This window comes from Seriola lalandi, unplaced genomic scaffold (genome assembly GCF_002814215.2).
Source record: "Seriola lalandi dorsalis isolate HSWRI2012SDOR001 ecotype SW California unplaced genomic scaffold, Sedor1 jcf7180002054311, whole genome shotgun sequence".
NCBI classification, from domain to species: domain Eukaryota; kingdom Metazoa; phylum Chordata; class Actinopteri; order Carangiformes; family Carangidae; genus Seriola; species Seriola lalandi.
The window spans coordinates 772,572-785,724 of record NW_019524864.1 but is presented as its reverse complement, the minus strand read 5'-3'; the positions used below and the strand labels follow the sequence as shown (position 1 = coordinate 785,724).

Genomic DNA, 13,153 nt, shown 5'->3' with positions numbered 1-13,153 from the left:
GCTGAAGTGCCCAAGACCTATGACATAACATGACCCCTATGACTCCTACAATAAATCAGCCATTAGATGTACTTGAGTTGCAGCTGTTGACTTACCTGCTAATCTGATGGGGCCACTGTCCACGCTCCCTCCAAATCCTGCTTTGTCACAGAATGGAGGTGCCCAGTGGGCCTCGCAGTGACAGTTCTTGTTGTTGTTGCACACCTGCAGTATGATAAAACAATTACCTGTTAGACGAGCCCAAAATGAAGTCATCAGCGACACTACCATAATATTCAATACGCAGCCTCTGCACTCATATAGCTGCAGTGTATACACTTAATAGTTGACAAAGTCCTGTTTATGAAACTGGATGCACACTTGATTTCACCAGAGACTTCAGCTAATTTTTGTTTTTATTGATTTTCAATTAAGCTACTGGTTGTTTTTCAATTAATCAAATAATCAACCTATGAAATTCAATGAGGAAATGGGCCTTTGATTATCAACAATATTGTTAATTCATTTTCCGTCTGTGTTGTTTCAGCATTACACACCACAGTAAACAAATACTCATGATGCGGATTCTCAATGTGCTGCATGGAGCAGCAGAGTCGGAGTCACACAACCAGCCAGTGCTGCCGGGCTCAACATGGCAAAGATGTCTGGTATTAGAATCAGAGCTAACTCTTTGCCTTATACCACATTTTAATAATCTCTCCCTCTCTTGTCTTCCTGTCCTGCAGGAGTGCAGGAATGGTAAAAGCTAAGAGGATTCCCCAGCATGGTAATGTGAAGCAGGTGAGGGCCTCTTTCCAAGGCAACATCTTGATCTGATCTGCGCATGAAGGGGTGCCCTGTCTCCTGGAGGAGCAACATCCTTTTATTTCTTTGAGTAAAACTGCCCTCAGAGCTTTATAGATATGTCTTAATTGGAACTAGACAAACAAATATGACTGTATAATATAACTGGAGATGTTTCATTTTAACAGACTGACAGTAAAAATGGTTTCCTTCGTAGCTTTGATGAAGGAAACCAGTCGCAGTCAAAGCCTCTGGGACCTACCAGTGAACTTCAGGGTAACAACACATAGCCACATATTTCATCTCAAGCGGGACCACCCATAGACGTTTGATGGTTGGCATTTAAGACACATTCAATAGCCGTGCTCCCCCAGTTCAAAGTCAAACTGTGTGTCACCACTCCCAGCGTTTGGCCAAATAAAGCATGGCCTTCAGATTTCAACAGGGTTTTTTGGGACAAGGACGACTGCCTGCAAGCATGATAAATGGCACTTAAGGCTGAACATAAATGAAGCCATTATGTCTAATTGATTGAACCTTTCAGCATCCAGAATGATTGATTGCAAGGCATTGTAATGGCTCCCTACCCACCGTATACTGGGCGTTTCGAACATATTACAGCCAAAACAAGCTCCTGTGTGAAGAAGGAATGGGATATTAAGTAAACTAAACTGGGCGGGGAGCGGTTTGAGATAGACACCTGTCACGTTTGTTCTGCACGACACTAAAACAGGATGAACGATGCTGCACTCACCCCTCGATCGCTGCACTTGGCTGAGCACTCGTGCACACCGAAAACGCTGACGTTCTGGCACTGACGGTTCAGACACATCTGAAGCAGACAAAGACATTAAAAATTGACAGTTTGAGCTCAAAGAGCATTTCAGTAATATTTTCAATCCTTTAATCTTTCAAGAGAAAAGAACAGCAGATCCAGCTCACCATTTCTTTTAATTTGCCACTGACAAACCACTTCAGCTATAAAACTGCGTAGAGTGAAATATAATTATGTTTTTCAAGAATTTTTTTTTAAGCTGATTTTTAAAAGTTATTACACAGGTCCTTAAAGGCACCACACCCAAATATATCCAGGCTGTATGTGAAGATGAGCTTGGCAGCAGTGGGCACAGAGTGATGCCAGAGCCCTTGACAGATGAGGGCGGAGGCTGGATCTTTTATAAGGGTGGAGGCACATAGAGAAGTAAATTAGACTAAATGGAGTAACTGTATCATTGAAATGACCAACGGCTGAATTGATGACCACCGGAAGATGCCAAATAGACTGAATAATGGTGAGTCAATTAAGTGTCCGAGGCTGTGCGAGTCTGAAATGACAAGAGGACACACCCTGAAGAACCTCCTGAAACGTCTTAGTCACTGCACATAACTTTTTCCACTCTTGCTTCCAGGCATCTGGGCAGCACGTCTCTGTTGTGTTTTTACAGTGGCTTATAGATCGCTAACACCATGAGCCGAAATCCCTCACTCAAGTAAAAGTATCAATACTGCAATGGAAAAAAATTAATGCAAATTACAGTCCTATATTCAAAATTGTTATTTGAAGTACTACAAGTAAAAGAACTTATCATGTAGAATAACATCTTTATTCTTCCTTTGTAAAACACTGTTGTACGGAAGCACTGAAACGCAGGTGAGAATTTTAGTTTTTTTTGCATGGATCAGTTTTTTGTTTTGTTTTTTTTCATCTGTGAAAAAGAAGAAGGAAAGAAAGAAAATGCTTCATTTGTCTCTTGGGGGTTGTTTATACAGATGAATAAAGCACAAACTTAGAAAAATGATATGGCAAAAAAAAAATTTAAAAAATAATGTAACTTGTCTTTCAAGGCTTCTGTACTCGTGCTTGTCTTTGAATTACACATTTAATCAAATACATTCTTTTCTGTTCCTCTTTGGTAGAGTACTCAGAGTCCTTCATTTGTAACTGTGCAGCACTTGCCTGTAGCTCAGGTGAAATAGCAGGTCATCTATTAATCGTAGGGCTGGTGCTTTGATCCGTTGATTAATGACACTATTTAAAGGATAGAGTCACATTTTTATCCTTTATGTGTTACTGACATATTAAGGTATTAATTTATGTACAGTATTACTGATGCCTTAATGTGCAAGAAGCTCTTAATGTTATAGTTGGTTCAGTTTCAATTACTTACTGCATCGAATCTTACAAACTGTCAACTGATCATATGTTTTCTATGTAAAATCTTAATCTACAAAAATAAAAAAATGAATTAAAGTTAAAAGTACAGTAATTCTCTTTCAACTGCAGTACAATCAATGTCTAGGCCGGCACAAAGGAGACATACATCAGGAAAGCACCTCAAAACTGTACAGTACTTGAGTACACATTAGTTACTGTCAATCACTGCTAATGAGTCAGCTGATGGCTGGACTGATCTGTGTGCTGCATGTGTGTGAGTGTGTGTGTGTGTGTGTGTCTGTGTGTACACTGGATGTATTTAACCGTCTCTGGCCTCGGCTCTCACCATTCCATCTCCACACTTGGTGCCCGTCAGGACCAGGCCGGGGTCGGGCATGTCATCACCCAAGTAGACGTGTGTGCCGCGGCACAGTATCCTTCCCCCTTCCTGCAGGGGTATGTTTGTCTCTATGGAAACAGCATTGGTGCCAATTACCGGGCGGTTAGCTCCTCCTTGACACTGGATTTTGCCACATTTAGCATCTCTGTAAACAGAATGAACAACAGGGAGAATAACAATGTGATAATTGAATAACATGTCACAGTTTTTCCCAAATGTGTACATATGCAATTATTTCTGCTCTCACTCTAGCTGGCCAATTAGAGAAACTGCAGAACAGGGAGCTTGTTTATGCTGTTCTCACACCACAACCTGGGAGATTCTGTAACACGCTGCATTGCTCTGTATCCCGCAATCAGGGCTGCAACTAATAATCATTTCCATTGTTTAATGTGCCAGTTATTTTTTGATTAATAGCTTAGTCTATAAAATGTCAAAAAACTGTGAAGAAAGCCCATCCCGAGTTGCCAGAGCCCAATGTGAGGTCTTTAAATTGCTTATTCTATCCATGCAACAGTCAATTAGCCAAAAGATGTGAGTGGTACAATGAATTAAAACAGAGAAACACAGCAAATTCTTTTTCAGAAGCTGGAACCAATTTTTGCTTTTTTAATTACTTAAACAACTCATCGATGAATCAGCTGATTGTTTCAGCACTAGAGTCAATAACACACAATCCACTCTGTAGAAATGAAAACATCTCTTTACAGAGTAACCACAGTATAAACCCTTCACTGTATTCCACAAATGACACACAATTTAATGCAATCACTGGTTTCTATGGCAACATCAGGTCTTACCGTGCTTCACATTTGGCAAAGGAGCCTTTGGAGTCCTTGCCGCAGTTGCCATAAGGGTCTCCTGCTGAGTTCACCCTTTCAAAGCAGATGCCCGGAGCCGGCTTGGCCCCTACGACACACAGTGAAACACATGAAAAAGCTGGCGACCAATACTGAACAATTCACAGACAGTATCAGGTGCAAAATGTACCTTGGCCCCACAGTGTGATACACTGCTGCTCATGAGTCTGGCAGATGCCGTTGTAGCAGTAGCCGTCCACATTGTGGCAGGCGTGTCCGTCGTGCAGGTAGACGTTGGAGGGGCAGTGAGGGCTGTTGCCAGTGCAGAACTCAGGCAGATCACAGGAGTTACTGGATTCACGGCATGGAGTGCCTGCTGGCTTCAGCTACACTCAGAAACACACACCGAGAAACAGACATGAAGACAAAGACCCAGAGGGAAGCTTAGACAAATATGCAGTGAGCTATAAAGAGCTCTGGAGAAATATCTACCAAATTTCATTAACTGGTGCTGATTTAAAGCTGATCAGAGAAAATATCTTCATGTCAAGATGCATTGTAGGAAACTGTCATGGCTGACTAGTCAGTATATTTCTCACCTGACAGTCCTGGCAGCACTGTCCGTGTGCACAGACGGCGTCTCCCTTCAGAGTGCAGGTAGTAGCATTGCAGCAGGGATTCATGCATTCCTTCAGATGGAAAAGCAGAGAGAGGGAATGGGAGTGAGGGGGAGCAAAAGTAAAGAAAATTTAACTCAACACAAAGAGATCATATTTCACCTCAGAGCAAATGCTCAGACTTTGTTATCAGAGCGAATGCAACCCTAGAAGGACTCAAAATCCTGGCAGAGGAGAGGAAACAGCAGTTTCTAGTTCTCTAAAAACAACAATGCTTCCATCTGACAAGCTCATTCAGACCCCTGGAACCATGAGCAGGGTGGTGAAGGAAATAGAAAAATGAGGAGAGGAAAAAAGAAAAGAAAAACAAGAACTAAACAAAAAAAAAAAAAAACAAGCAAAATATTGTGTAATGTAGGGAAAATGGCTTAAAAATTAGCGTGAGGAGCTTTTACCAGCAGGTTGCAGCGCACACAGATTTACTCTCACCTCACCCAACCAATCACGCAACCTCTGCGCAGGTAGGAGTGAGAAAAGCAGCATCTGCCACAGTCAGGAAGTGAACCCATATGTGGGTCAAGTATCATTTTACTTAAAGCTAGCGTAGCGGTCTGCTGAGGCCCAACCAGTTTTTACATCTCAATATAAAATTTATCCACTTACTTTTTTTTCTTTACTTACTTTATGCATTGTTTTTGCAGTGAACAGTGGGCTCTTTAACAAAGTATGAAAAGAAAACCATATATTTGCGGCATTTGTTTTTATCTTAGGTTGTTTGGAATATTAGCATGACAACCGTGGAACCAGCCTTTCAAACCTGCTTTTTGTTAACTTGACCCAAAATACAGATTGAATCTCTTACTCACAAAAATCAAGCGAGTTTAATAATCAAATGTGAGAGGTGCTTGATAGGATTGTTTGTTTTGGACAACACAACAAAGAAAGATTAAATCCTCCTAAAACAAGATTTAAGACATTCTTGTCCTTTTTTTTTTCGTGGTGCAGAGAGAGAGAGAGAGAGAGAGAGAGAGGGGGAGAGAGACAAATAGAATCTGCACCGTCCCTGTAACATTTCTCCTCTCACCATGGAGGCCCATCTGTTTCATGTTAGCCTTTATCATGAGCCATGCCCTGCACCAATCAGCAGCTCTCTGCCTGCTGATACAGTTGGAAGCTAGCTCTCAATCGGGGGGCTCAGCGTATACGATGTGTATGTCCGCTGGTGCGCATATGATCTCACACAGAGGCGGGCGGAACCCCCCCCCCCCCAAAGGGTGAGTGCTGAGTGCAGTGAGACTCGGGAGGAAGTAGATGGATGGACCTGGCAGGGGACGCAGCTGACATGATGGGCCTTCCAGAACTTCTTTCAGCCTAAAAAACCATTAAGGGCCTTTCCCATGGTCCCTGGGGCCAAAGAAGGCGGAGGAGTCGCGCTGAAAAGAAGTAGCCTCTGATTGTGAGGAATTGGACCCAGGATTTTTTTAATGAGGCTTTTTAATGGTGGAGAGAGGTGCAGTCTGAGCACTCAGATCTGGCCTGGGTTGGCGTGACGCCGCTCAACTCTGTGGAGAGCTTTATTATCGCTGCTGGCTCAGGCCTGCGGGGTTTATGTCAGTTCTTTGTTTTGAAGGACAAGGCCACTTTCAGCCTGACCCTGGCTGAGGCATGAACAGCTCACAAAAAAACAAACAAAAGAAAAAAAAAAACCAACTCACTGGGCTATAAAGGTGTAAACAAATGGCAAAAAAACAAGGCATTCTCTCACGTAGGCTGTTATATAATTCAAAATATCCTTCCAAATCATAATAGATTTCTCCTTCATATTTCACAGCTCAGTTCTTGTCAGCCTGCCTCTGCTGAATGTCAGTTGCATCAGGATTAACCGTTTCATCATGCTGCAGTCAGAGCAGTTAGCAACGCGTGCCACCATTACGTATGTGCATGCCATTGCAGATTCATTTAAATAATTGACAGGGTGAAGCTGTCAGCGATGTTTCCTCTCAGCGAACTGCACCGCGATCTGACAACCCTCCTCCCGAACACCTGTTCAGTGCACAGAATGAATACATTTGCACTCATATCTCTAAGGTCATTTTCTGAAGACTGTCTGAAGAGTTTTGTGCCGTCAGCGCCGAAAGGGAGGAGGTTTTTTTTTTTTACTTTGGGAAACGTTAGTTTGTGCCATGGTTACAGAAACACCCACTAGCATTTCTACTTATTTCATTTCTCAAATGTGGGAATTATAATTAAAAATGATTTATGGGTAGCAGTTAAGAAGAAGGGGCATAAAACGAGAATGTTGAAGAATTGCAAGAGGTCTGGAGATAAAAAACAAAACAAAAACGAGGACCGTTTCCCACGACCTATAGCACTCTCACCTCCAGTTCTCCACAGTCACACTCCTCTCCCTCCTCCACGTAGCCGTTGCCGCATTTCTGCCCGCCATAGAGCACCTTGACCTCAGGCATGTTGAACAGACACATGCCGACGCCTTTTTCAAAACTGGCCGTCAGGTCCTTCTTGCTGCAGCTGCTGAACACCGTGGGGAACGGATACCTGTGAGATACGGGAAATATTCTGTGAGTGACACAAACAGAGAGGAGGAAGACACAAGGGTCCTCTTCAGGTCTGATGTAATCAGCGCTAATTGCCGCTAATCACAAAATCAATTAACCACTAGAGCTCGGCAATTGCTCCAAAGCTGCATTAGCATGCGAGCGGCGCGGGGCCCCAGTGTCTTCTCCCTCCACAGAGAGAGGGAGATCTGATAAGATATACTTTATGAGACAGGGAATCATAAAAACTCAAACCAAAAAGTGCTTCCTTTGCGAGACTTGCAACACCCATAAATTTGGGGAGCAACAGGGGATGGTGTGTTTTTAATATTGTTTTTGGAGTGGACAGAGAGGGTGGTCTGCTCCGTGGGGAAAGCACACAGCCCAGGGTTCTGTCTGCCAAAAGCTTTGTTACAGACCTCATGTGGCTTTATTGAGCTTTTTCTGTGATAATATAGTGCCTCGGTTGACAGTGTGTGCGTGCGTGTGTGAAGTGTGCATGAATACGAGCAGATTGTATCTTGTTCTCTATGTGGCTCTTGATAAAAAAGAAAAAAAAAAGCACCATATGAGGTTTTTAATACCTCCACCCACACCATAAAATTCAGCACAACAAGGCCAGAAAGAGTGAAGCTGTGTATATCTAATATTTTTCACACTTATATGTCTGTGCTTGTCCTTGTGCACACACATGAGTGCGTGTATGAGACAGCAAGTGGGAGATCCGGGTCAGTTTAGATGACCAAATGTATTCTTTCAACAGGCGAAAGTGAAAGTGTGAAGTACGCCATCAGTCGTACCTTTACACCTCCACTACCTCTGCCACCCACTCGCCTGTTTGGGCCCGTGGGCTCAAACAGTCGATTTTTCTTTTCTTTGCATCGCGTTAGTGGGGCTGTTTCCCGTCACAGAAGCAAGAGTGCTGACTCTGCTGCGGTCGAGACACAAAAAAAAAACGAGCATGCATCCGGCAACGGCATCCAACAGGTGGATGTCAGGAGAAAGGGAAGTCCAGATAAGCAAAGTGTCAACAGAGTAAAACAAACACATTCTATATCTTCAGTGCATAATGTATTTTCCAAAATGACAGCACGGGAAATTGGCTAGTTAGCTTGTGAAGTCTTTCTGGTGTAGAAAATGACAGTGGTGAAAGGACAGCAAACATGTCACGGTTGTAGCAGGGCTGGTATTATCTACAAATCTTTCAATAAGAGTTTTCCCAGAAGAGCTTGTAAATAAGAGCCAGTTCATATTCAGCCTGAGCTGCTGTGGCATCAAGGAGTACAACAGTCATGTAATGGTCCTTGGCTCCCCGATAAATGCAACTCACTGACGTGTTTATACGAGTGAAAAACAACTTTTAAATGTGGTGGAGCTGTCAATTTGTTTTCAACTATGAGGCCGAGCCTTGAACTCGAGACCCATCGGCTGTATTGATACAAAAGCTGTAAAATAGCCACAATCTCAATGTGGAATTTCTCCTTTCCGAGAAGGAGGCATTTTCTTTGTGGCTCAATGTCGACAACTCTTTCAAACTGTGTTTTTCTCTGATTGGGTTTCACATGTAATACGGCTCTAAATATGTCATGACACTCTGTGAATGTTTTGACATGACCTCATTCTCGGCTTGCCTTTGATTTCTGTCATGTGTGGGAGGCGGCTTACATCAGCTCCTGCTGCTGACCCCCCCTCTTCCCCCACCCCCAACCTACCCCGAACGCACAGCCGGCTGCTCTCTAACGTCAACACTATCCAGAGGTTGTGTTAGGTGAAAGTTGGGTACCACGAAGCAGATCTCTAGTCGCTCCGGATTAAAGCAAAAAGGTCTCAGTGGATTTGTAGCGAGATGAAATGGCAAAAAGGAAAGAGCAACGAGGAAAGCTGTAATAACAGCCATAATTGCACCCTCTTTTTCTGCTCCTCCTGTCTGAGCACCTCAGGGGATCCTGCTCTGATGAACAGCTGTCAAGGCTGCTGTGCAACAGGCAGGCCACTTCCTTAGCAACTGCTGTTGTTGATTTCCTCTTTGCCCCCAAAGCACGAGCCAAAATTGCTTGCTTAAGTTGTACCCGCTCTTTTGCTGCATTCATTCAATTTCCATGAACTCAGCCCTGCTCTTCAGTTACCAGACCATGCAATGCATGACAAACACTCACATTCTTGTTTTTTTTGGTTTTTTTTTGGTTAACTCCGAGATACATGAGCGGCTCAGGATCCAGCTGTTCTTTATGAGAGGCAATACAGAAATAATTGGTCTACTCTGCAACAGTCTGGGGGTGGGAGGAGGAATAATGGCTGTGAAAAGGCAGAGGCACAGATGAATTACAGTCGATGGCATTTAGCAGCTGCAGTCCCCAAGGCTAGTAAAGCAGCGCCAGGGCCAGTCATGGTGCGCACATCTGGGGCTCATGGTGAACCCAAGACACTCGAGACAACCACTCATCCCATGAGAGTCTGGGCCACCACCTCAAAAGAAAAGACCCCGTGTGACTCTTTGACCTTCAGGCTCCTTCTCATCTTGTTCTGTTTTTTACAAAGGATGAGCCGTGTTCACCTCTGCCTGCTCTCTAAGACTGCTCTTTGTTCTGTCTCACACTGCTGCATTGTTTTCCACCTGGTCATGCTCCAGTTCCATTACGGGATCAATCCTTCTCCCTTCTGCGTTCTTTTGTTCGTCTCTAACCTCCAGTCAGTGTTTGACAGTTGGCTCCTAAGCCTCAGAGAGGTACTGCAGTTGATGGTTGATAGAGTGTGCAAAGCAATCACTACCACTAAGCTGCAGCAATGGCCAAACAAGGCTTGACTGGATCAGTGGGAGGTCTGGTGATAAGGAATCATTTCCAGATCTATTACAGGCCCCAATGATCTCCTCCTCATTCTGATAACACGACAGAGCTGGAGTCTTTCAAAACATCTCCGCTTCAACAACAAGGGGGTAGATGGACTGTGAAAGGTAACCCAGGTTTTTTTGTGGAGTCATCAGTAACGGCATAAACAATGGATTAAATGGAATCTCTGACAGTTCACAACCAAAAAAACCCCAAAAAACATAAATTTCTTTTGGCTCAGTTCCTTTTGTTCTGTCTCTACGTTCCTTTGTCCTGCTCTTTGACCAGTCTTGTCAATCTAATTTTTATTTTTTTTTTAAGTATTCAAGATGATTCAATGATTCGACCGGAGAAAATTATTTTTTTTCTCAATAAATTTGTGTAGTTTTATACTTTCTTTGTTTGGGGTCATTTATACTCAATTATGTGGTAAGTTAACAAAAAAAACTTCAACAAACTAAAAGGAGGTATAATATTTCTGTTAGATCAAAAGTTTACACCATTAAAAATGAAATTTATTGGGAGCTGTCAGTCCAGTCGGCCTTCATTTCTTGTTAAAATGTTACATGACCAACACATGAAGGTCACATTGAAGTATGACTTTGCTGCAGACTATGACCATAAATCCAAACTTTATTTCACCAGTGACCAGAATACTCTGAGGGCAAAGTATCACATTAAAAGACACAGAACCCTTCAGCCCACATTGAGCTGGGCAGGGCTCTCTCCTCTTCGCCTGTCTGTCCTTGTGGTTCACATCACAGAGAGCACCGGGAAACCCATCCAGCATGTCCTACACAGCCAGTTTATGTCACATCTATTCAGCCATAAAACACTGATCAGGCTATTAATCAGGTCTGCTGAGCTTTTCCAATGACGCATCTGCCAAAACATTTTCCACCATCCTTGAAACGGTGAGAACGCTTTCAGAGAAAATATAAAATGTGCAAATACTCACCGTGACCCAATATTCATTTTGTTATCACAGTTTTATTACATTTTGGAAGATCTGATCTTCTGGCACGAATGTGAAGTAAAAAGCTAATTCAAACCTGACTGTGACAACTGTGACTATGACAAATATTTCATACTTGCTTCACTACACATTTAATATTAATTTTACAGCTTCCTTTGTGCACATAGAGCCTGAGCTCTGAGCGATGACATTAGGTGATATGATCTGCTATGGCCTTTGGTGCCTGGCAGTCTGTCCTACATTGTAGATACTGAAAAGCATTTTCACATTGATTTCCCCATGGAACCAATTAAACAAGCCATACTAGAGATTTCCTGCTCTTCAGCAGGGCACGGGTCATATTTCCATGGCATGCATTGGACTCTGACTCACTTTCTGCGATGCCTGATTATTTTATGACACTGGAAATGCATAAGTCTTTGTGATAGTGTGCCACAGTCATCATCTTACTCAGGACCTGACCCATGTGCGAATGAACCCTGCTTGAATAAAGCATCCTGGATCTGTCCATCAACAGCTCTGCTTGTGTGACTGACGTAGATGGCAAGTGCCGTCTTCGTTTGTGGATATTTTAACAAGAAAATATACATGTGATATACATATCATATATCATGGAATTTGGAACAAATGTTTAACTTTATAACTACTTAAATAAATTAGCATTACAAAGTAAATACTCAAACTTTTCTGTGTAAATGTTTCAACATTTTCACAACTTTTTGTGCAAATAGATGACATAAATGAGAATATTGTCTGCATACAACTGGAGACCAGCTCCATGATACAAGTCTGGTAAATCATTTCCAGGGCTTTCACACTGGTGTTTTGTCAGTTTTCTCAGAATATCTTAAAACAGGCAAACTTAGTTGATGTGGGTCGCCCACTAATCAGAAGTTCAGTGGTTTGATCCACAGCTCCACCAGTTTGCCCCTAATGGCTGTTCCATTGGTGTACCGGCGTGGCTATGAATTTTTGAGTGAATGTGGCAAGTATTGTAAAGCACTTTGAGTGATTGACAAGACTAGAAAATCGCAATATAAGTGCAGTCTTGAAGCAGACCATCAAACCTAAAGATGGGGCACAAATGGAAATGAAAGTGAACCAAGCACAGAACCCTGTTTTAGTCTCTTAGAGAAATGGATTTGTAATTTATATGTTTCTGCACATATGCATGTTCCTGTGTCCATGGAGTAGCCAGCAGCAGCCTAGTTGCGGCGCGTGTGTGTTCCTGTTTTTGTGTGTGTTTTCAGGAGATATAATCTCAAAGGATGAGACACACCAGCCTGTTCTCATTTAGAACTAATGGAGGGATAGAGATGGATGGATGAAGGGGGGGACGACACGAAAATTGGCCGTGACCAGTGTGAGCAGGAAACAAGCAGTGCTCTATGCAGATGTGCAGCTGGCACTGGGACAGCTTACAGTTTTACTGCCCACCCCCCTACCCCCTACCCCTAACCCCAAACCCCAGTATAATAATGATGAACTAGATCTCATTATCTCCTCCGCTCAGTTTGTGAAGCCACAGCAAGTCCACGAGAGCTGGATGGGGATCTGTTTATACACAACGGTGACAATCAAGAAATTCTATTTGATGAAAATAAAAGATCAATAAAAACAAACAAAACAGGTATTTCTCACTGACTGAGTGCAGGCAAGTGTTTTTTTTCAGTACTTTCAATTACTGAATGCAGTGGGGCTTTTGTACCAACTCATTTAAGTCTTGGCCTTGTGAGGAGCCATTCTGTATAATTACATTATGCTTTGAAAAGAGCCGGTCGCCTGTCTAGAAAAACACGTTAGTCGATGTTATAAACAAATAACTGTAGCTGCCAGGTGACGAACAACATTAAGGTGTTTGGAGCAGAGCCTGTGTGTGGCCTCATGGTGTTTTAAGGTATGGATCTGCGAGGGGGCTGGACCTATGGGAGATGTAGTACTGCCTCAGGCAGAGTATAAGTTGCTGACCTGGAATTAACTGAGGAAGCAGTATGAGGGAATATACAGTTCCTAAACATCCTTATTTAAATGTATTGCTT

General features: G+C 42.9%; 1 protein-coding gene across 1 annotated transcript in view; it reads right to left on the bottom strand.

The window, feature by feature from the left end:
* The window catches only part of adam12a (ADAM metallopeptidase domain 12a), a 72,575-nt gene that overhangs the window by 6,968 nt on the left and 52,454 nt on the right, over window positions 1-13,153 (bottom strand). The window contains exons 12-18 of the mRNA XM_023406509.2: window positions 7,134-7,311; window positions 4,738-4,827; window positions 4,329-4,524; window positions 4,139-4,247; window positions 3,285-3,483; window positions 1,538-1,615; window positions 96-204 (exon numbers count right to left, since the gene is read on the bottom strand). Coding sequence (XP_023262277.1) covers window positions 96-204; window positions 1,538-1,615; window positions 3,285-3,483; window positions 4,139-4,247; window positions 4,329-4,524; window positions 4,738-4,827; window positions 7,134-7,311 — 959 coding nt within the window. The remainder of the gene's footprint in view (window positions 1-95; window positions 205-1,537; window positions 1,616-3,284; window positions 3,484-4,138; window positions 4,248-4,328; window positions 4,525-4,737; window positions 4,828-7,133; window positions 7,312-13,153) is intronic.